This window comes from Culex quinquefasciatus, chromosome 2 (genome assembly GCF_015732765.1).
Source record: "Culex quinquefasciatus strain JHB chromosome 2, VPISU_Cqui_1.0_pri_paternal, whole genome shotgun sequence".
Lineage (NCBI taxonomy): Eukaryota > Metazoa > Arthropoda > Insecta > Diptera > Culicidae > Culex > Culex quinquefasciatus.
In genome coordinates this window covers 149486458-149510866 of record NC_051862.1, presented here as the reverse complement: position 1 = coordinate 149510866, position 24409 = coordinate 149486458, and the positions used below count along the sequence as shown (strand labels likewise).

General features: G+C 35.5%; 1 protein-coding gene across 1 annotated transcript in view; it reads right to left on the bottom strand.

Annotated features, from left to right (window-relative positions):
• Nucleotides 1–24409, bottom strand: part of LOC6032922 (rho GTPase-activating protein conundrum) — a 167915-nt gene that overhangs the window by 45525 nt on the left and 97981 nt on the right. The window contains exon 4 of the mRNA XM_038252821.1: nt 6125–6816. Coding sequence (XP_038108749.1) covers nt 6125–6284 — 160 coding nt within the window. The 5' untranslated portion in view covers nt 6285–6816. The remainder of the gene's footprint in view (nt 1–6124; nt 6817–24409) is intronic.

Genomic DNA, 24409 nt, shown 5'->3' with positions numbered 1-24409 from the left:
AGCGAAATGAAAAGTCATCATCAAAAGCAAATAAAAGTTACGCGCTTTTCTACTGTTCCAAGAAGTTGCGGGCGGGGGGGGGGGGACTTGGCGTTAGTCGTTGTCAGGGAGCAAATTAAGTAAATGTTTCGATGCCTCTGTGCTCTCTTATGTTAACTAGATAGAAAACACGGTGCTCCAAATACCGTTACTATGAAAAAAAATATGCACTCCGAGATTTTGGGGTCTATCGATTCCTTACACCATAGCGCATCTCTGTGCAAAAAATAAAAACATTCGCTGATGTAGTTTTCGAGATACAGCCCTTTTAAGATGTTACATCCGATTTTTGATAAGAAAACCAAAACAATTAATACAATTTCAGCACTTTAAAGAATATGCATTTCGAGATAATGATGTTTTTGCCATATGACTGTCAAGTATCTCTGGGACAAGTTTCAGAAGGTTTGCTGATGTAGTTCACGAGATACAGCCATTTTAAAATGTTATTTCGATTTTTCAAAGAAAATCCATGAAATCAATTTAATTTCAGCATTTTAAAGAATATGCATTTCGAGATAATGATGTTTTTGCTTCATATGACTGTCAAGCTGTTTCAGAAGTTTGCTGATGTAGTTCTCGAGATACAGCCATTTTAAAAATTTCGATTTTTCAAAGAAAATCCATGAAATCAATACAATTTCAGCACTTTAAAGAATATGCATTTCGAGATAATGATGTTTGCCATATGACTGTCAAGTATTCCAAGTTTCAGAAGGTTTGTTGATGTAGTTCTCGAGATACAGCCATTTTAAAATGTTATTTCCGACTTTTTCAAAGAAAATCTATTTAATCGGTGTTAAAAGTCAGAAATAGCAAATTAATTCGGCTGTTCCTCAAAAACAACATCAGCAAACCTTCTGAAACTTGGCCCAGAGATGCTTGACAGTCATATGAAGCAAAATTCATCATTATCTCGGATTGCATATTTTTACAAATGCTGAAATTGTATTGATGTTATAGATTTTCTTTGAAAAAATCGGAAATAACATTTTAAAATGGCTGTATTTCGAGAACTACATCAACAAACCTTCTGAAACTTGGCCCAGCGATGCTTGACAGTCATATGAAGCAAAAAATATCATTATCTCGAAATGCATATTCTTTAAAATGCTGAAATTAAATTGATTTCATGGATTTTCTTTGAAAAAATCGGAAATAACATTTTAAAATGGCTGTATTTCGAGAACTACATCAGCAAACCTTCTGAAACTTGGCCCAGCGATGCTTGACAGTCATATGAAGCAAAAAATATCATTATCTCGAAATGCATATTCTTTAAAATGCTGAAATTTAATTGATTTCATGGATTTTCTTTGAAAAAACGGAAATAACATTTTAAAATGGCTGTATCTCGAGAACTACATCAGCAAACCTTCTGAAACTTGGACCAGATATACTTGACAGTCATATGAAGCAAAAAACATCATTATCTCGAAATGCATATTCCTTAAAATGCTGAAATTAATTTGATTTCATGGATTTTTTTTGAAAAAATCGAAAATAACATTTTAAAATGGCTGTATCTCGAGAACTACATCAGCAAACCTTCTGAAACTTGTCCCAGAGATACTTGACATTCATATGAAGCAAAAAACATCATTATCTCGAAATGCATATTCTTTAAAATGCTGAAATTAAATTGATTTCATGGATTTTCTTTGAAAAAATCGGAAATAACATTTTAAAATGGCTGTATCTTGAGAACTACATCAACAAACCTTCTGAAACTTGGCCCAGAGATACTTGACAGTCATATGAAGCAAAAAGCATCATTATCTCGAAATGCATATTCCTTAAAATGCTGAAATTAAGTTGATTTTATGGATTTTCTTTGAAAAAATCGGAAATAACATTTTAAAATGGCTGTATCTCGTGAACTACATCAGCAAACCTTCTGAAACTTGGCCCAGAGATACTTGACAGTCATATGAAGCAAAAAACATCATTATCTCAAAATGCATATTCTTTAAAATGCTGAAATTAAATTGATTTCATGGATTTTCTTTGAAAAAAATCGGAAATAACATTTTAAAATGGCTGTATCTCGAGAACTACATCAGCAAACCTTCTGAAACTTGTCCCAGAGATACTTGACAGTCATATGAAGCAAAAAACATCATTATCTCGAAATGCATATTCTTTAAAATGCTGAAATTAAATTGATATCATGGATTTTCTTTGAAAAAATCGGAAATAACATTTTAAAATGGCTGTATCTCGAGAACTACATCAGCAAACCTTCTGAAACTTGGCCCAGAGATACTTGACAGTCATATGAAGCAAAAAACACCTTTATCTCGAACTGCATATTCTTTAAAGTGCTGAAATTGTATTGATTGTTTTGGTTTTCTTATTAAAAATCGGATGTAACATCTTAAAAGGGCTGTATCTCGAAAACTACATCAGCGAATGTTTTTATTTTTTGCACAGAGATGTGCTATGGTGTAAGGAATCGATAGACCCCAAAATCTCGGAGTGCATATTTTTTTTCATAATAACGGTATTTTGAGCACCGTGGAAAAGTCAATAAGCTTAGTAAAAGAGAAACCGAAAAAAGGACCAAAAATCGACATTTTGACACTTTGGCTCAATTTTGAGGGCAGACTCAAATCCAGCGGGCAAAATTACATGGAAAATCATATAGTTGGACAATTTTCTAATTTTGTTAGGGTGGTCCCATATACTTTTCCTTTGAAAATAAGACATTTTCAGATAAAGATATCTCAAGTTTAAAGAAAAACACCCTTGAGATTTTTACAGCGTTTGTAGAACTCCCTTTTCGAATGCAACCTGGTGCTTAAAGTTTTGTCTGCACTTTTTTGAGAAATTCAAGTTTTTGAAATTGCATCTTTTTTACCTTAAATTGGCTGTAACTTGTGACCCTTAAGTCCAAATTGACTTGTCAATAAAAATATTTGTTTGTTAGAGTTAGAGGGTGACGATTCTTGAGATTTTCAATTTCCCGGGAATCGAGAGTTGAATTTGACCATTTCCTGGGAATTCCCGGGACCCGGGAATTTTTTTTTCTTTGCCAACAGTGGCAATAATTCAAAAGACAATGTAATAATATTGTTTTTTTTTTTCAATCAAATAAGTTACATTTAATTCAGATTTATTCTAAGAAACGTTAACTTCAGTATCCTCTTTATCTGAGGAACTATATCTATCTTTTGATTTTTTTTTCTGAATCTGCAAATACAAGATCGTTTCTTGAGCTTTTTCTGACTCAAAATTGTAGTTTAAAATGTTAACGAATCTTTATTCTTACTGAGTATTTTTTTTAAAAGTTTCACAAGCTTGTTGCATGATTTTTGTGAAGTAAAAACAAATAGCTAATATATAATTTCCCAGTATCGGGATATTTGCAATATGAAAAACAACGAATTAAAAACAACAATTTAAACTTTTTTTCCTTTTTAAGGTTAACAGTAAAAATCAATTGAAAAAATATTTACAGTTATCAGGGAAACCCGAACATTCACAATTGTTTTTTCTTAAATATAATTGAATATTGAAGTTGACAATAAACACAAAATGACTTATTGAAATCAAGAAATGAAATTACCTTGATACAGCAAAATTACCCTACAGAGGATTGCTATGCTCGAGAGAGGATATGGAAATTGAACTTATTATAAAAAAGCTCTTAGAATAAATTAATAAAAATAATTAGAAAAATCTTTAGATTTCATTTCTGGGGTGTAACTGCTAAGTATGCTTCAAGATAAATTTTGGGATTCAATTTTTTTTTGGCTTCTCTCAATTATAGTTATTGGAATTTTTGATAAGTTAAATTTTAAACTTTTTGAATAAGAATATCAGAGAAGCATTGATTTATTTGAACTTGGACATCGAACAGTGAACATCTAATGTTCTATACAATTTAGAGTTTATAATTTTGCTTCGATATTTATAAGTATAAAATTTCCCGGGAGTCTCGACTGAATTTCCCGGGAATCGATAGGTCCAAAAATGGTCGATTTCCCGGGAAATTTTCCCCGGGAATTCCCGCTCGTCACCCTCTAGTTAGAGTTCAAAACGTACCTTGAACATCCCTTTTGTATTAAACTTAACCCTGAATTGCTACGTTAAAAACTGAATTTTTAAGGTTTGCTCAGATGCTTTCTCTAACATTAGTCGTAGAAAGCGTAGATTGCGAGATGATATTTTGGTGTTTTGGACAAAGATGCTTGAATTGGCAATCCTAACAACTTTTTAGAAGACACCAAAATTTCCAAAAATATTCCAGAAAAGTCACCCTAATTTTCAACCAAATCAAAAGTTGCTTCTTTCCATTTGCAACAACTCTTCTCAAGTCACCAAAGCTCCAAATCATCAAGATTTTTCGGAAAATCCATTTTCCATTTAATTTTGCGATCTGGTACACTGTGCAATGTTTGGAAAAAGATCGAAAAAGCCGTTCAAAAGAGCCGCTCAGTTATGAGCGAGCGAAAATGAGCCCATCTGTATAAAAAAAATGATAAATCTGAAACATTTTTCAATTTATTTGGAACATTTCAAAAAAATTAATATTATTTAAATTTTTTTTTTCACTAGTATACTTTTTTGCATTTTTGTATTGGATGAAACTTTGACCATGCATTCCATGTGTACAAAAATATAACAATTCTGAGGGCTAGTCATAATAAATGGGCATAAAAATGAACGAATTCTGTTTTTACGTTCATTTCACTTGAAATCATCGAACTCTCACAAAACTTATTTATCAATGTCGTGATACTTTGATATGCTTCAGGGGACTTAAAAAATGCATCCACTGCGGTAGAGTTGGGATGATGCATGAATTTTTGAAAAAATATGATATTTGGACAATAGCATACATTATATTTTGAATAAAAAGTCTGATAATTTTTACTTTTTTAAATAAATTGCTTCGTTTTCAAAAAAAAAAAAAAACAAAAATGTCTATTTGCAATTTAAAAGTGAGGGTAATGGAAAAAAAGTGAAAAATGAGCTATTCTCAGTGTCTCCTAATAAGCCCTCATTTGTCAACTAAAGAGTGAAGGTATCTGATAAATCACTGATTCGAACTAAATTTTAAATTGAAATTACCTTTTGAACGGGCTTAAAACACTTTCTTTGAATATTTTGAAATGTTGTTGTAGGACATTTTTTCTGCTTTTCAAAAGAAGAATTTGCTTTTCTTTCAAGAGATATTTTTGAATTAAAAAAAAAATGATCCTTAGAAATTATCTACCTGAAAATGCCTATATTTTGGACACGGTGCACATTATCAAAATAAAAAGTAATAAAATTATTATAATAAAGTCGCTTTCGATTGCAATTATGATTTGGCATCGAAACATGATTTTTTTTAAATTTTGTTTGACAATATTTTCGATTTTGTGCAAAAAGCATATCTTCGAACACCAAATCGAGCAGAAAATACCTTCTCATTTTGTATGGAGCTTTGTATGAAGAAACATATAATGGAAAATGGTTTCTTTTCACATAGAGAAAGCATGGACCAAATTTCGACCAAATAAAAAAAATACAAAAAAAAATTCTTGAAAAAATGCGTATTTTTAGAGGATGACTCATTGAAAAAAAAAATCGCTTCTTAACTAATTTATGTATGTTTCTAAATGTTTATTTTCCCACATTCAGTCAAATTAGGCCAGTCAAATAAATCCGAAAAAAAAAACCATAAATAGAGCAGAGCATTTGACAAAGAAAATATTTTCATATTTTTTATATATTGTTACACCCACCAAACGAAAGAAAAGTTTTTGATAGTGAACATAAAATTTTCAACCGAAGTGGCCGCATTTTGGAGTGGTCGGTGGCCTCAGGGGTGTTGAAATGAGGGAATTTGATTATGGATATTTCATAGCAAGAAATTTAAAATGTCTTTGTCATATTGGTCATGAGTTACATAACCACCTGCAAATAAATTTGTATAATAATATTTGATGTGTATTGTTACAAGGTGCATAAGCAGAAACAATCATTTTTATAACGGAATATATTGTAGAATTTGTACAACTTTGCTGAAAACCCTCAAATTCCCCATACTGCACGAAAAATGTTCTAACCACTGGGTATCATTCACAAAACTCACCTGCATAGTGACTGATGGGTTCGATCGGTGCCTGCAGTTTGTACTCGGACAGGTATTCATCCAGTTCCGCTTCCAGGTCTTTGTGATTCATCGGTGAACCGATCGAGGAGGACGAGGACAGCTGCGAGGATGACGCGTGATGCCGCTGCTGGTGGTACATTGGCGGTGGTTTCACTCACTGTCACCGTGTACGACACTTATCTTCTTGCGCACCTAAACCACACCGGATGAATCGCTCTCTTCTCGGCTAGCTGACTGGCTGGCTTGAAAAGGCTAATGGGTCGGATAATTTCCTATTAATCACCACGCCTCGGCCGGTTGCTGCATATTGCCGTGGCTTCCTGCGGGTATTAGTTTAAACACTTGCTTCCTTTTTCTACGATTTCTCACTTTCGCCTTCTGACGAGACTTTTCACTTGTTTCCGTTGCTGCCTTCCGAACGGTTGCGTTCAGCCCAGACCATCCAAACGTAGAAGGATTCTTGACTCATTCACAACTTCGTTTTGTTGGGTAGAAATTTTGCTTTCATTTCTCTACGGCAGCCGTTGGGTGCTGTTCTGTTTCATTCTCCGACCTTTTTTTCTGTGATGATCTCAAAGCGTTGCTTTTGATGAGGTAGATGAGGTTGGATTGGCTGTGCTGGAAGATCTCCACTCTTAGGCGCCGAAGAGTAATTGCTTCATGAAATCAATCTGAAAGCGGAAACGGAACAAACAAACAAGACGGTGTGATGAGTTTAATGGGGTTTCACGAGAGAAACGCAAGGGGGCTGTAAATGTAGTTATCATTTCAATTACGAGTGGAATGAAAGTGAAAACAGTAAGTGTAACCGAGTCTAATAAAATTGGGTCATTTAGAGGGAACAAAAATATCAAGTTTGCATTTTTTATAGCAACTTTAACAAAAGTTTTTGGATGGCGGACCAAATAAGAAAAACTGATTGTATTTTTTATATTGAACTTCAAATGTTTTCACTGCTTTTGTAGGATAAAAACGTTTCTTAATCCACCATTAGGTGGGTGGTGCCTTCCACTCATTAACAGCCTGGACCCGATGCCTGATTTTTCTGTTACATTCTTATTGGAATTCCATATAAACTGTAACGGGAATCGCAGGCACCGGGTCCTGACTATTAACAAAGTAATAATGAAAATAAGTTTATGAAAAAAAAATATATACCTGATACAGACTTTTCCAGAAAACATACAGACTCTCATTTGAAGCAATGTGGCAACCGGGCGTTTCGCATCTGGCGCGACTCTCGCACGTAAACAAAAATACCCGGCCTTTTGTGGTTATGCAAAAAATCACCCTTTTTTGTATCTACAAAAATGTTTTTCTTGGCATAACTTTTTAAATACTTTACTAAACAGAATAAAATTTAATAGGGTCTTAGGGGACCCCAAAACGAACAGAATAAGGTGTATCCGGCCAAAATCGGTTCAGCCAGTTCTGAGATACACAGAAAAAAAAAATCATGGTAATATTACATCTGGGAAGGGGTACATCTTTTATGTCAGAAAAAAGGTGTAATTTTACCTCTGGAAATGTGTAATTTTACGAATTTTCTGGTGTAATGTCACTTTTTCAGTCTAAATTGAGGTAAAATTACATCATAAAAGACCTTCCAAAATTAAAGCTTCCAAATTTACATTATTTTTTTCTGTGTAATCGTGTGGAAAAAAATCATGTCTACACACATCCCCACAGACATTTGTTCAGAATTTGATTCTGAGTCGATAGGTATACGTGAAGGTATATCTAGGGGGTGTATTAAAGAAGTTCATTTTTCGAGTGATTTTATAGCCTTGCCTCAGTGAGGTGAGGAAGGCAAAAAGGTATGCTCTAAATTTTAAAATTCAGTTGCAGTTCCATTAAACCTAAAAAGAGAATAAATAATTGCAAAATATCTAAACATTGATAAATTATAAGTGTAAACAAAACCCAGTAGAATTCACTAAAACTCTAGCAAAATTTAGTTCGTACAATTCTACGTATAATCTTTAATCCAGCATTTGACGTATTTTTCTGATTTGTGGTCCATTTTTTTAACAATGGCACAATGGTACAGTCATCCCACATATTTGGAACGGTTAACAAATCGGCCGACGTTAAAAAAATCATATAAAATCGATAATTGAACATAATGATTTGCTTTTAGCTATTTGTGAACGCTTTCTTTTCCTTTCCTTTCCTTTCCTTTCCTTTCCTTTCCTTTCTTTCGGTTGATGTATTGACCGATGTTTTTTTACGTTATATATATTTTTTTTTGGGTCTCGTGGCGCAGGGGTAGCGGCTTCGGCTGCCGATCCCGATGATGCTATGAGACGCGGGTTCGATTCCCGCCTTATCCACTGAGCTTCTATCGGATGGTGAAGTAAAACGTCGGTCCCGGTTTCTCCTGTCTCGTCAGAGGCGCTGGAGCAGAAATCCCACGTTAGAGGAAGGCCATGCCCCGGGGGGCGTAGTGCCAATAGTTTCGTTTATATTTTTTTTTTGAAGAAAAACATTGACCCTTGAAATCCATAAATTTGGAACACTAATTCTTACGGATGTAAACAAATTTTGGATCTCTTCAGGAGTACATATTTTTTTTACAAAATAATGACTTCACACACTGAAACCAATAAAACTCAAGCTTAGTGATGTTTAAGGCTACCAACTCTTGCTGAGCAAAATTCCGTACACTTTGCCGATATGACACCATGGTAAAACAAAAACTGTCAATGAATTATTTCGATAAATTAAATTTAATAAATTTGAGAATTAAAAATATAAAACTGTCGTTTTTACAGCTTACAAATTTCACAAAATGCTATCAGAGTGCTTATGACTTGCACGTTTAAAAGTATTCATAAAATAAACCGTGATTTGGATCAAATCATTATGTTCTTAATTTTTTTTGTAAACGTTTGAAAGTTTACGAAATGTTAAGTTTGCTTTTACGAATAATATCGTTCTTAGTGTTATCACGAACACTTCTCGGGTGAGTTTTCAAAAAGCCGTAAAAGCCACCGTGATCTCCGGCACTAATTTTCGTTTTTCTTCAAATTGCAACAATATTTCATTTGTTTTTAGTTTAGGGCACTTGAAGGACGTGTAGATGAACAATCTCAAGCATTTTTGAAATTGGATTATCGTAAGTAGATCGAATACCGATGCAAAAAGGGCTTTTTTTACCAATGGCTCTTACGGCTTTTGAAAACTCACCCCAGACTTTTCCAGAGCTTTTTTTTTTTAAAAGGTCCTATAACATGTGAAACACAACAGTTTATAGGACCTTTAAAAAGCTCTAGATTTGTTAATTCAAATGTTCAAATGTTTTCACAAGTTTTAGAAAGCCTTTGAAAGACAATAGTTCAAAAACTCTAGAATTATTGATAATCAAGTTTGAATTGAGGAAACCTCTGAAAACGGTCCCTTTTTAAATCAAACTCACAGAAAAATAAAAATTTCTAGTTAACAAAAGCTTCAATCAAATCAAAAAAGCAATTCAATGAATAAAAAGGTGTTAAAATTTGATCTCCGAAAAGATACTTTCCCGAAATGACATTCACCCGAAAATCATTTCCCCGAACAATCCATTTCCCCGAATGGCCACATCCCCAAATGGCAACTTCCCCTAAAAACCATTTTCCCGAATGGCCACTTCCCCTAATTTTCCACATCCCTGAAAATCATTTTCCCGAATGACCATATCCCAGAACGGCTATTTCCTTGAACGCCACTTCCCCGAACCAGGTGACCGGGTTCGGGGAAGTAGCGATCAATGAAATATCATGCACAATTAAACGTTCAAAAAATTCCGAGTTTTTTTTCGAGCATTTCATATCACCTTTACTTAAATTTTGAATATTTTCCAAGTTTGCGGAGTTGAAGAAATCGAACTCCGGATTTTGAGATTTAGTTACTCTAACTGCCTTTCAAAAAGAACTGACTCCAGCGAATCCAACAAAAACTCCGACTATGACTAATGATGTAGAGAATGAGTACATCTTGAGCAGAGTACATATTTAAAATGAACAAATTTAAATGGCAACGTGCCGCTTAATACAGTTGCCTATTTTTCACATTTCGTAAGTGCGACAGTTGGCCAAAGGGATTCCAGGTCAGAATGCGTTTGACACAAGTAACATCTCGATTACTGTGAACATTTGTAAGGGACTATCCACAAACCACGTGGACACTTTTTTGGAAATCCCCCCCCCCCACCCCCCCTCTCGTGGACAATTGTCCATACAAAAAAAAACACTTTTGTAAGGGACAATCGCCAAAATTATAACTCGGGACCTCGGTTCAGAACAAAGCACAAAATGGTCAACCAAACAAACCAAATAGTCCAGAATCCTTATCACGTGGATACCGTTTTGGAAAATTTTCCTTTGCTGATAATTGCCCATACAAAAAAAAATCTCTTTAATGGAACGTGGATGATCTCAATACCCCGCTCTCTTTAAGAGTCCGCGTGGTTTACGGTTATTTTTTTATATTTGAAAACACATATTCCTTTAAAAAAATTAGTTTATATCTAGCTTGATATATTTGGGATAATTTAATTTGCGGTTAATCATTCGGGTATACGTAAATTCGGAAAAACGACAGTTTAGTAAAATGGCCGTTCAGGTAAATGACATTCGGGGATATGGAATTTTCGGAAAAATGATTTTCGGGGATGTGGAATTTTCGGGAAAATGATTTTTGGGGACGTGGAATTTTCAGGAAAATGATTTTCGGGGAAGTGGCACTTTCGGGGAAATGATTTTCGGGGATGTGAAATTTTCGGGGAAATGATTTTCGGAGATATGGGATTCGGGGATAAGGGATAAAACCCAACATTTGAATGCAAAAAGTATTTTAAAATGCATTTTGCACTAGTTAAGTTTTTTGCAATCATTAGTTATCAAAAAAAAGTAAGATTTGACGAATTCAACAGAAAACAGCGAAAAAAAAAACTTTTTTCGATGCTACATCGAAAATTTTCAAAAAATCAAATGATGTTTAAATCAACCCAAACATGCTGAAAATGATTTTAAACGGACGGGAATGCATTTTAAATTATTTTTTTGCCCCCTGATTTTTCGGGCCAATTTTGAAGGGAGGGGGGGGGGGAGAAGAGAGACAAAAACTTTAAATAAAATGTGTACCAGCCTAACATACCACTTTTATGGAACAGGCAATATGGAGGCAGTGTTTTGCTGCTCTGGACAAAATCGCGTTGAAATGAAATTGTTTGTTCAAAAAGTCCTATTTTTACAAGTGAGATAGCAAGAGCATGACCAAAGGTTCGACAAAAAAAAGCTACATTTGGCATGCTATTGACAAATTATCACAAAAGAGTTCCGAATTTGGGGGTGTTCCGAATATGTGGGATGACTGTACTTTTTGAGTAATTTTTAAAAGGTTGTTTTTTCTAGAAGTCATTTTTTGGCCAAATCAAAGCAAAGCATTCCACTTTAACGACCCCCGGATTTTTTGTGATCTCTGTTGCAAATTTCTGCTCATTTCACAATTTTTTTTCAGAATAGTTTTTTTTAAGATGTCCCCTTCAAAACCCTTCAAACAGAACTAAATTTCAAGATGAAGAACATGATAAATTGCAAAATCTGTAAAAAAAATTCAATGTCACTCCCGCTGACGGTAGGAAAAAAAAACCAAAATGACTTATTCGCATCCCAAATAACTTTTCGTGAATGACTCGGATTATCCCCCCTCCCCCTCCTTCAGAATAGGCTGAAAAAAATCAGGCGTCATTTTTTTTAAACTTAATAATTTCGGTGAAAAAATGTGTGCAAATATCTAGAAACCATTTTAAAATTCGTTTTCCTGCGTTGATGATATTTTTTGCATTATTAAAAGATTAAACAAATATATTGAATGTTAGTGAAACTAAGATTTTTTGAAAAATAATGATTATAACTCCAAATATGGAAGTTTATATCAATTTTAGACTTTGACCCTCACTTGAAATACATTTTTTTCACGGCGAATTTAAAGCATTTTTTGATTTTCTCCTTTCTTTTTTGTTTCGCAATATTTATAATTTTTTAAATTTGGATTTAATACGAAAGTGCATTTAATTTTATGAAGAATATGTATTAGGGTGGGTAGGTTTTTCAAAAAGTTCTCGGATCAAGTTTTAGTATGGTTCCCCTTGTAGGGCATGCCCATAGGGACTTTCATGCCAAATATCAGCTCATTTGGTTGTAAACTGGCTGCGCGCATCAGGGTTAAAGTTTACATGGAAATTACTATGGGAAATTGGAACTTTTTGTTCAAACGCTCCTACAGGTCTGGGAAAATCGCGCGCCAACTTCTGGTATGGTCAGGCCTAAGGGGAATGGTCTGGAGAACACTTTTCCCGAAGAGAGCATATGGATTCGTTGTCCCCAGACCTGGCGCATCGGCAAACAATCCGATGTTTCCGGAATCAACGGTTTTCCCTGAAAAAGCATCAAATTTTCCTTAGCATGCTATGAAAGCTTGATGAACACCGCGACGCCATACGTCAGGCAGCTACCACGTGGTTGAAATATTTGCAAAAAAATACAAATTTACCATGCAAAGATTCTGAATTCGACTAAATAATGTCAGGATTACTCGAAATGATCATTTTCTAGTTAAAAGAAGGTTTGCAATTGAATATTCCAGCCGTTTCTCACCCACCCCCCCTAATATGTATTTTCTTGTTCTCGAAACATTGAAAAATTCCGAATTTGAAATTGATCGAATTCCAAATGAGTTTTAAAAGCAACACACAATTTTTAATAATGAGATCCCAAACAGCTTGATTGACAGCGGCAATTTTCTCCGTCGATCAATCGTAACTCCGAAAGGAATAGGTGTTAGTTCTATCGATTGTTCGATCAAACCCCCTTTTCACGCTTCGATAAGCCCATCATTAGCGAAAAATTGGCAGACATTGGTAGACACAAGCTCACAACAATGCTTTTGTAACGCTCCCACCGTGCGTAGTCATAACTTTGCTAGCGACTCTTCGTAAACTCACGCGGTCTCACCTTTTGATCGCCGCGACGAACATCCATAAAACAAACACTCTGCACGGTGTGTGTGTGTGATGTAAGTATTCATGTAGCACAACAGGTATAACATGTTCAACGCCGTCATGTTACGACTTGTTCGATAATGTGTGGCAGAAAGTACGAACAAATGGAGGGGGGGGGGCGACAAAAAAAGAACATTGCTTAATGTTCCCTTTACGCGACAAAGTGTTCCACAGTTCGTCGCTGGCTGAACTTTGAACGAGCATAAGAAAGGGTTTGTACAGTATCACTTTGCTGGTTTGACACATTCTGACCTTCCCCAAAGCATTGTAGCTCGGAAGGCATCGTTGGCGATTTGACCGTCTCATGCGGGGTTAACCGAAAAGAATCAAGTGATCATTGTCAAACAAACAATGTTTTACTGTTGAAGACCAACGAATCCCCGATTACATGGCAAAGAACCAGCGCGCACGTTGAAGAAATGCCCGCCCGAAGTCATTGTACGTTAAAGAAGCGAACATCAGAACAGAACGTTTAACCTGACACCTTCGAATGCCAAAGTGTCACGACTGTGGCGGCGGTGTGACGAGGAAACAATGGAATCATTACCTACCCCCTCCACGTGTGAGTGTTTTTCTCCTTCGATACACGGAGCGAATAGTCTCTCTGCTGACACCTGAGATGATTTGAATGTTGGAAAGGGGGTAAAAAGGAAAACGTTTCGCGATCAAGTGTGTGGTTTTTGCGTTTAGTGCTTTGCAAATCGCATGACTGTTAAGAAAAAAAAACAACCTCCTACAAAAAGCAGTTAGAAGATTGCAAGACCGTCAAACGTGCGCAGAACCAAGTCGGGTTAAATTACTGTGAAATTGATGCGGAATTGTGTTTGCAAAAGAAGGAAGGAAGGATTACGGAGAGTTCAGCAGGAAAGGTTCGCGTAGGTTCAGAGAACCTACGGCCGGGTGGTCGGTCATGGTCATTCGTTCTACGTTTTGTAATTTACGACCGTGCTATGTTTGGATTGGTGATATTTGTTGTTGAGCTACGGACCAAATGAGTTCTTTGGTCGATTTTATCAGCTTCTACTCACGAGTGAGCAACTCACTCGTGAGTTTTCCACATTTTTCCGCAATAGTAATATACATTTCGCACAGTAGTGGCAAATGCGGAATTGTCACCACGATGAAACCTTCTCGTCAACGCCGTCATTAGTAGCCTGTTGATTTAAAGCAGCATCAGAGACCATCGATGCGGGCTCATTTGCGCGGTATTTCCGTTTTGTTTAACCCAATCAGCCAGTCGGTGATCGTGCGTCGCTAATTCGAGCCCCAATTGAGCTTCCCATCGGGCCATTATTGTGGGGAAGCTAAAGTGGACACTAATTTGTTCGCCGGGGCTTAAAATGGGCTTTTCGCAGTTGTGTAACGTCTTGACTGGGGAGGAATTGTCGGCTTATGAGACAAATGTGGTGGCTGGTGGCCGAGTGGTAATGGTTACTGCAAATTAAAGAAGTGTTTCATTATGTCACCACCACCACCAGCCAAAAGAGGAAGCATCGTTTCGATGGGATGAATTTGTCATGGATTATTGCTAAACCGAGCTTAGTATTACAAGTTATGACTGTACGACTACAATTATTAATTAAATAACTTTTATAGAAAACACTGCACTACACCCATAATTCCGAGTCGAGAGAATCGTTCCCTCAAAATTTATTGAGGGCTCAGCGCCAAAATCGAGAGAATAATGCTACCAACTCACACCACCATAACAAATGAGTTCATTCGTCAGTTAAAACTATAAATCTCCAACAAGTGGCATCGACATCGACATCTGGCCACTCCTTGTTCACCAAGCTGTGGTGGCCGAGGCAGTTAAGTCATTGGGTTAGTATGTTAAAGTTCTCTGGTTCGATTCTCGTAACTTTTGGTATTTTGTTTTGAAGGATGATTTTTTTTTCAAATGAACCTCGAGAGAATTATTCTTTCGCTCATCTCAAGCTGTGTTCTCTGTGTCCGTAAATGGTATCACTATTCTCTCGTCTCGAGGTCATTATTCTCTCGGACTAGCGCTGCCCAGCTTTGGGTGTACATTTTGAAGACATGCTTAACAAAATCTTAAAATAATATAAATTTTATCAAAATTCTCAGTAAAAAACCATAATAGTAATAATTATACATTTTTAAAGGTCGTTGCAATTATTTTTCAAAGTTTTTTCAGCTCGAAAAATCAAGGACCAAAACAAATGTTTTTTTTTTAACTTCAAAATTCTAATGGAAATAGAAGTCCAATGATTTGGAATGCCGTTTCCTGCGCTTAAAATCACATCAAACTTGCTTAAAAATATTTGGTTGTTTTGTCAAAGAGCACAATACACCCAAAATTCAGAATCGAGATAATCGTTCTCTCAAAATTTATTGAGGGCTCAGTGCCAAAATCGATAGAATAATGGTACCAACTCACACCATCATAACAAATGAGTTCATTCGTTAGTTGAATCAATAAATCTCCAACAAGTGTCATACATCGACTTCTGACTTCTCCATGGTCACCAAGCTGTGGTGACCGAGGCAGCTAAGTCATTGGGTTGGTTTGTCAAAGGTCTCTGGTTCGATTCCCGTTGTCGACACTTTTGGTTTTTTGTTTGACGGATGAACTTTTTTTGCAAATGAACCTCGAAAGAATAGTTCTATCGCCCATCTCGAGCTGTGTTCTCTGCGTCCGTGAATGGTACCACTATTATCTCGACTCGAGACTATCATTCTCTCGGACTAGCGCTGCCAGTTTTGGGTGTACCACAAAAAAATAATCGCGGGAAAAAAAATCGTCGATACTTACACTTTTTCTGCCAAATTTTAAAACCATGCCTTTTAATTTCAATTTATTTATTTTTCAATTGGTTGCCTCGCTTGACGTTTTGTATTTAGGCCATTAAACATGTTTAAAGAATTTGTCTCTTCAGAAATTTCGCATAAAATGGGAGCATGAATTCTAAAAAACTGGATTTCTCATTGAAATAAAATGTACAACATTAAAATACTGACAACTTAATAATTCCATACTGATCTTCAGAATGAAATAATAAAACACAAAATTTAAATGGAAACTCGATTAAATGTATTTTTACATGTTTAAGCGTTCGTTGAAAAATAAAATTAAAAAATAAAATGAATACAATTTAAACATTATTTATTCCTAGTGTTCCCTTTTCCCTTTTTTTCCCCCTTTTCTAAGGAACAAAAACTTTTTGTTGACAATTTGAAAATTAAATTTTAAATTTTTCAGCTTAATTTGTCTAAAGCAAACTTATGGGATATTGGACAAGCTTTCCGGTAAAAATATTTTAGTGACTGAAAAATCAAGGCTGTCACATAGAAATTGACAAAAACCACAAAACCCTATTTTTTCAACATTTTGCCTTCCTCACTGAGGTAAGGCTATAATCCTGCTCTAAAAATGAACTTTTTATTAAGAGCTCAGAGACACACCTTCATGTATACTTATCGACTCAGAATCGAAAACTGAACAAATGTCTGTGTGTGTGTATGTGTATGTGTGCGTATGTGTGTGTGTATGTGTGTGTGTATGTGTGTGTGTATGTGTGTGTGTGTATGTATGTATGTATGTGTGTGTGTGTGTGTGTGTGTGTGTGTGTGTGTGTGTGTGTGTGTGTGTGTGTGTGTGTGTGTGTGTGTGTGTGTGTGTGTGTGTGTGTGTGTGTGTGTGTGTGTGTGTGTGTGTGTGTGTGTGTGTGTGTGTGTATGTAAGTGTTCAAAATTCTTGCCAAGTTTTCTCAGCACTGGCTGGACCGATATTGATCAAACCAGTTTCATTCGACTTGGTTTAGGGTCCCATACATCGCTATTGAATTGTTTGAAGTTTCAGTAAGTAGTTCAAAAGTTATGTATAAAAATGTGTTTTCACATATATGCGGATCTCATTTATATGCATGTAAACGATGTCCGGTTCCATCATCCGACCCATCGTTGGTTAGGTTATCAAGAGACCTTTCCAACGAGTCTACAACATTCAAGATCTGGATACCCTGTCTCGAGTTATGACCACTTAAGTGATATTTATGTACTTTTTTGAAGCCGGATCTCACGTAAATGTATGTAAACGATGTCCGGTTCCATCATCCGACCCATCGTTGGTTAGGTAATCAAGAGACCTTTCCAACGAGTCTACAACATTCAAGATCTGGCAACCCTGTCTCGAGTTATGACCACTTAAGTGATATTTATGTACTTTTTTGAAGCCGGATCTTATTTATATGCATGTAAACGATGTCCGGTTCCATCATCCGACCCATCGTTGGTATGATAATCAAGAGACCTTTCCGACGAGTCCACAACATTGAAGATCTGGCAACCCTGTCTTGAGTTATGACCACTCAAGTGCTATTTATGTACATATTTTTCTGGATCTAAAAAAAATAGCTGAAATATGTGTCCAAACCACTCATATTACCCATTGTTGATAAAAAGTGCGGAAGGCATCAACCACATAGGTGGATTAAGTGAGTTTTTATTTTTAAACCTGCTGTATCTCCACAAGGATTGGACATGGCACAATAGTCAATGTGGAGACTTTTATGTATAATTGTCTGGGAAATCGATTCGATTCCCAAAATCGGTTTTTGAAAAATGTAATGTTTAGACCATTTTTCAAAAAAAAAAAACAGTTTTAGTAAATGGTTTTTGTATTTTTTTAGGAGAGACATACCATCCTGCATTTTTTGTGAGTCTTTTTGCAACATTTTAGGCTATTTCCTCAAGAAGTTATGACGAAAAAAATCGTGAAACCACCTTAAAATTTAACTTTTAAACTTAAAAATTGTAAAATCTCATAGAAGTGGCGTGTATTTTTTATTTCAGTGTATTTTTTGAAGAAAGCCTGTCCAATTTCCTACAAGTTTGTCTTTGACCACTTTTTGATATGGTGCAACTGCTTTGAGCTACAGAAATGTTTAAATTACCTTTTTTGTATGAAAATTGTCCGCGACGGGGGGAGGGGGGTTAGAGATTTCCTAAAAAGTGTCCATGTGGTATGGATGGCCCTTACTAGAATTGTCAATATTTTGTTATTTAATTATTAGGAAAATTTGGTTTTACAATCATTTTTTGGGTTAGGAATTAATATTAAATGTCGGGAATTCGACAATGGAATATAAGTGTATTCGATTTCTTGTCTTCGGTTTATAATTATGACTTTTCTGAAAAAATGATCACACGAAAAAAAAACTCTGCTTTCAAATTTGTCTTTTTATAACATAAACCATATTCCTGAAATATTTTTTTTAGCCATTCAAAGTCTTAAAATTATTTTTTAAGGATGCAAAATGAAATTTGCAATCGAAAATAACTGATTTTTGCCTTCCTCACGTTACTGAGGAAAGGCTATAAATTCACTCGAAAAATGAACTTCTCAATTAGACCTCCTAGACCCACCGTCATGTATACCTATCGACTCAGAATCAAATTCTGAGCAAATGTCTGTGTGTGTGGTGGGATGTTGATCAAAAAAATGTCACTCGATTATCTCGACATTGGCTGAACCGATTTTGTCCGTCTTGGCGTCATTCGATCCGTCTTGGGGTCCCATAAGTCGCTATTAAAAATTATGCGGTTTAGTTAAGTACTTCAAAAGTTATGCTAAAAAACGATTTTAACAAAAGTCCGGAAGCTTGTAAAAAGGGTGGTTTTTGTAAGAAAACCCGTCATGCTATACATTTTCAGAAAGGTATTTAAAAGACCTTTCCACGGCGTCCAAGACATTGATAATCTGACAAATCTATCAAAAGTTAAAAGCACTTAATTGTTATTTATACGCTTTTTGGAGGCCGGATCTCAGATATGTTGAAAAAAACGTTGTCCGGATCTCTCATGCGACCTATCATCATCATATATTCAAAAGACTTTTCCAACACGTCTAAAACATTGAAGATCTGACAACCCTATCAAATGTTATAAGCACTTAAGTATTATTTACGCACTTTTTTCATTTTGGATAGCACCCTTTAAATGTGAGGAAGGCGCCAACCACCTAAGGGTGGATTAAGTAACGTTTTTTTATAGAGTGCATCGTTTTCAAGGTCTAGGCATTTTCAGGATGAAATTTTCAAGAAATGCTCATTTTTTCAATTTCAAAATATTCAATTACTTATTTTTCACTCCCCTATAAAATAATTTTATAAAAGCTGAAAAAAATCCCACTTTAACTTTTAACATTGAAAATCGAATTTACTTTTTCTGAGATATAAAATACATTTTTCATACATTTTAAATTTCAAGAGGCTTTATCTCTATATTTGATCACCTTTTCGGACATTTTTTTTTTTTGCAGTGGTGTAAAAAAAAAAAGTTCGGAAGGAAACTTCATGAAACACATTGAAATTGCATTTTTTTATTTTAACCTGAAAGTACGCATGGTGTATTTTTTCTGGGCACCCTTATATACAGTTTTTTTGAAAGTTTTCATCGTAAATTAAAACTTTGCTGAAGATACAAATCAATAAGATACATCTTTCAGAATATACAGATTTTCGAATACTTACATGTTCATTTTGTATGACCAGCCCGGAAAATTTTATGAAAGCTGATGTTTTTTCAGTTATGTTACAACATTTTCAAATTTAAATTTTAGTTGGTGTTTTTCTCAACGATACAAAAAATAGTTAATGTTGTCATAATTACAAAAATTGAAATAAACAAGTAATTTATGAGTTGAACTGATAATATGATCCTATCTTATTTATTTTTCCAAGGACTTAAACGATTAGCAACCGAGCAAAAAAAAAAGTTCAATCTTAATCGTTCGCAGAACATTGTAATCAACTTGTGGCACCAATCTCCCGCTCAAGTTTCCTGCTCGTGACAGGTTCAAACATTTAACGCAGATCCATCAATCCTGCCGCGTCACGACCAAAAAAAAATCTCAACCAGCTTAAGCACTGAACAACGCTTCACACTGATAGTCGACGGCGTGGATTTGCTATCATGATGGGGCGATTTTGTTGATACTTTAATTACAATTCCCGGCGCAAAACATCACATCGCATCCCTCGTGGAGGTATTTTAGAGACATGTTATACACGTGGATGGCGAAAAAAAAGTTTACCCCCGCTGATTGCCAACATCTTCAACAATCCTGGCGGCAACTTGAAACTCTGTTTGTACACTCAATTAAACCCATTATTTATTGAACTGCTCAACGGTTTTGCACGCGAGTCCTGCGGATCGACGATACTGAAGTGCTTGTTCTAGCTCCAGCACGAGGAGGTTATGTCTACACCGGGAGGACCTACCGAGGAGTCACCCCGCGGACACTCGAAAATGCCGATTGCGATAATGATGCTTAAACGACCATCTGACTTATCTGAGATGTGGCAAGAATGTGTACTTGTCTCTACACAATATCTCGAACGTGGTCACGAAGTTAACCATTCTCAAAAGGGTGGTAATTACCGCCTGAGTTTAAGCCGGGAATCAAAGGTTCCGCTGGTTTGGAAGCTTTTTGAAGTGTCTAAAGCAAAATGATTGATCGAGTTGGGGCTTATCAGATGAATAGAGGAGAAAGACTTTCAAACCTCCCCGGTCAGGCGATCTTGATAAATGGAAACAAAAACATCTAATGAGAAGTGACCTGTCAGGTGTTTCTTGGGATGAAGTGGACTAATGCTTATTTGGTTTAACAAACGTGCTAATTTTTGTTGAACAGTGAATGATCATCAGCTAACTTACTTTTTCTTTGTGTTTTATGTGAAGCTTAACTATTTTTTGATTAGTTTCAAATCTTATTTTTAATCAAACCTGAAAGTTATGTAAAGTTTGACAAACAAGGCATTGCAGTAACTCAAAGTGCATAATTCCAATCTCTGTGGCCAGAGTTTCTCAACTGCCAACACTCACCAAAGCCATCAACCGACTCTTCATCGACAGCTCCAGTTTGCATCTTGCCAAACCTCCATTTCAGTAGCGCGCAGAAGTTTCCAATACTTGAACCAAGAGCCAGGTTGTTTTTTGGCCAGCAGGATTTTTTTACTGCCCACTATCTCTTACGCAGCAATTTTGTCCATAGATTTAGTCCAGATCGCAGATCGAATCGGCATCTCGGTAATAACCCCATCAATTCGAGTGCGAGTGACGATATCCATCCACGCGAGCAAGAGAGTGAGGACAAGAATGATGAAACTGAAATCGAAACCTCAATGAATGGTCATCGGACCACCAAAACCAACCCCATTACGCTGTGGGCCTACGCAAGCCCTGGGGGCACGAACCGATCGCCTTTATTTCACTTTTTGTGGTCCACTTGGCCTGGGTCGGCTTGTTAGCCGCCGAAGATTGGCCATACTTTCGGATTCAACCTTGCGGATTTTAATATCCAAATAAAAGTTGCGCTAAACAGTGGCTGTTGGGCCTTTTTTTGCTGCTGCTGAACTGCAGCCCCAAAATTTGGACCAATTCTCGGCTGGTTAGCACGGCATGTCACTCACACCTGGACACCTGTTTGACCCTCTGATCTGGTTTCCGAACAACGGCAACCGGGTGCTGAAAGTTGAACGCTTTCAGCTATTTTGAGCAGAAAAACGGCTGAGCGCGCTGACGTCGTCGGGACTTGCTCTATCGCGAGATGACCTAAATTGGATTTACACCCCGGGCGTAGCTAATTGATAGAACGGCATCGCAATCGTTCGAAGAGCGTCTAATTAGACTGGCATTGGCGAGCAGCAGCTGACAGGCCTTGGTGGTTGATGTTTTGAGGAATCCTTGTGGTAAATTAACAATATTTTAAAAGTAAAACAAAAAGTAACCGGAAAGTCATTTTAATACAATATTTTTTTAAATAAAATTATCTGTTTGAACCCAGCAAGGGAAATATTTATATTTTTTTGCTGTTAGTATATTAGATACTTTCAAATTGAATGCCTTGCCTTCATTTTCTTGTAAGTTTTTCCTCCAGAAAATGTGTCTTAGCAACCTGCAGCCCAAAGGGTTTCAGAAGGAATTTCAACTTTTTCTAGCAGTTTCTCAGTAAAATATCCGATTTTGACGATGCTTAATCAATTTGATCCCCCTTTCTTTCTTTAGTCCTTTTTGTCGGGAATTCAGCAAAAAGATATTGTTTGGGAAATTTACGTTTTTTTCCTAAAGTTTTATGTATTTCCGATCTGTTGTCCCAAAATGCATAATTTGTTAACCTTGTAAAACGATTAAGAAGCTTTTATAAAATGAAAACGCATAAAAAAGTGTGTTTACAATTTATTCTAAATAGTTTAAATTGGACTTAGGGTCGAGTAGTCATCAATAAGACACGGGGAACAATGATAAAATGGCTCTCACAAGTCGTAGTTCAACCAATCAGGCTCATATTTGGAGGGAAGGTGTGTCTACTGAATAAACGTCTACCATATTAGTGGCTTTGATTATGGACGCTCCCTTGAAAATTTATTCATAAATGTTTGATTCTGGGATGTAAAATTAAATTATGGACAAAAATACCATTTCACTTGTAGGCTGCCATAAATACCAAAACTAACATTTCTTCGGATTTTTTTCAACGTTCCATAAGGAATGAGTTGGGCTACAATGTCCTTTCATAAGGTTTTACCAAAATTTAGTATATACCCAGAATTCAGGGCTGTCTCATTGTTCCCCACTCCTTTCAGCCCATGGGTAACAACGAGGCACTTTGATTTTTCTTCATTAAACTTTTCAAAATCTACACAGAAAAAAATAATGTAAATTTGGAAGCTGTAATTTTTGAAGGTTGAATATTACCTTTTTTATGATGTAATTAAAACTCAATTTGGACTGAAAATGTTGACAAAATTTAAATATTTTTTAGAACAACTTTTGTAAATTCAAGTTTCAAGTTGAAAAAATTGCTTAAAAATGTTCAATGCTGATGAAAAAAAAAAACATTTGGAATGACTTAACGGCCAAACTACATCCAAGACCGGGACCGACGTTTTACTTCCCCATCCGATGGAAGGTTTGAGCAAATGGGAATCGAACCTATGATCTTTCGCTTACTAAACGAACAGCTTAACCATTCGGCCAAGCCTGCTGCCAATCTTAGTTGCATTCAATTAAACTAGCCACACAAGCAAATTAAGAAGCAACATTTTGTTTGTTTAAATATTATTTTTTTGTATTTTTATGTATTGTATATTATTGTGTCCCAGGGAATTCAAACGATCTAGGAAGAGGCAATCTTTTTTGGCAATCCCAATCAAACTTTGTTACGATATTTCAGCATTTATGATTGATAATTAATAATTTTAAAATTTCATTCTGCGCCAAATATTGAAGGTTTTGTTTTGAGTCATAATTAAGTTTTGTCATTTTAAGATTTTTCACCGAAATGTGATAATTTTTTTTTTATTAAAATGGGGCAAACAATTTTGAATTCCATGTGAAAGCTTTGGAATCAGAACTGACAGAATTTTAATTTGTATCACAAATATTTGTTTTCCTTTCTGTATTCATTTTTTTGTTCTTGGATAAAAAATGTCAAAAAAATCTAAAATGCAGCCCGTTTTTAGATTTGAACTCACCTTTGCTCATTACCATTTGAGAGAATCTATATATTTTTACACTTTCGTAATTATAGTTAACTAATCTTTGAAGCATTTAAAAATTGTTCGAAATATTATTGAGCAGGCATCAGAGCACGTATAAAAAATAATAAATATACTCGATTATCTATATAATTAAGTCCAATGTTCCTAACCCCTTCAGAAGGATTAAAAAAATACAAAACGAAACATTTGTGTTTACCCGAAAGTAAACCGTAAGATGGCTATTAAATGCTCATAAAAAATTGTGTGTTTTCTCAAAAAAAAAAATGCATCTCTTTGGAAAAACTGTAACCATTCCGCCCTGAGAAGTGGCATAATTTCATAATAAAAGAAGTTGCTTAATAAATATAAAAAAAAAATGAAAATTACTAGGTTTGGAAATTTTACTCTTCTTAAAAAAAACTCAATATAACTTAGGACTTTGCTCAAGACACCTAATCGGTCAAAATAAAAAAAAATACCAGAAAATCCCTCACCTGAGATACAGATATTTGAAAATTTGCATACCTTTTTATTTATGCACAGCTCCCAACATATTATAGAGACATGTATAGATGAACCAATGATGCAAGATGCCTTCTTTAATCATAAAGAAACCCTAGCAAAGATTTATAGAAAACAAAAAAAAACAAGTGAAATCTATTTTCGTTTTTTTGTGGAGATTTGCTCAGAACAGATCAATGCAGTTTCAACATTATC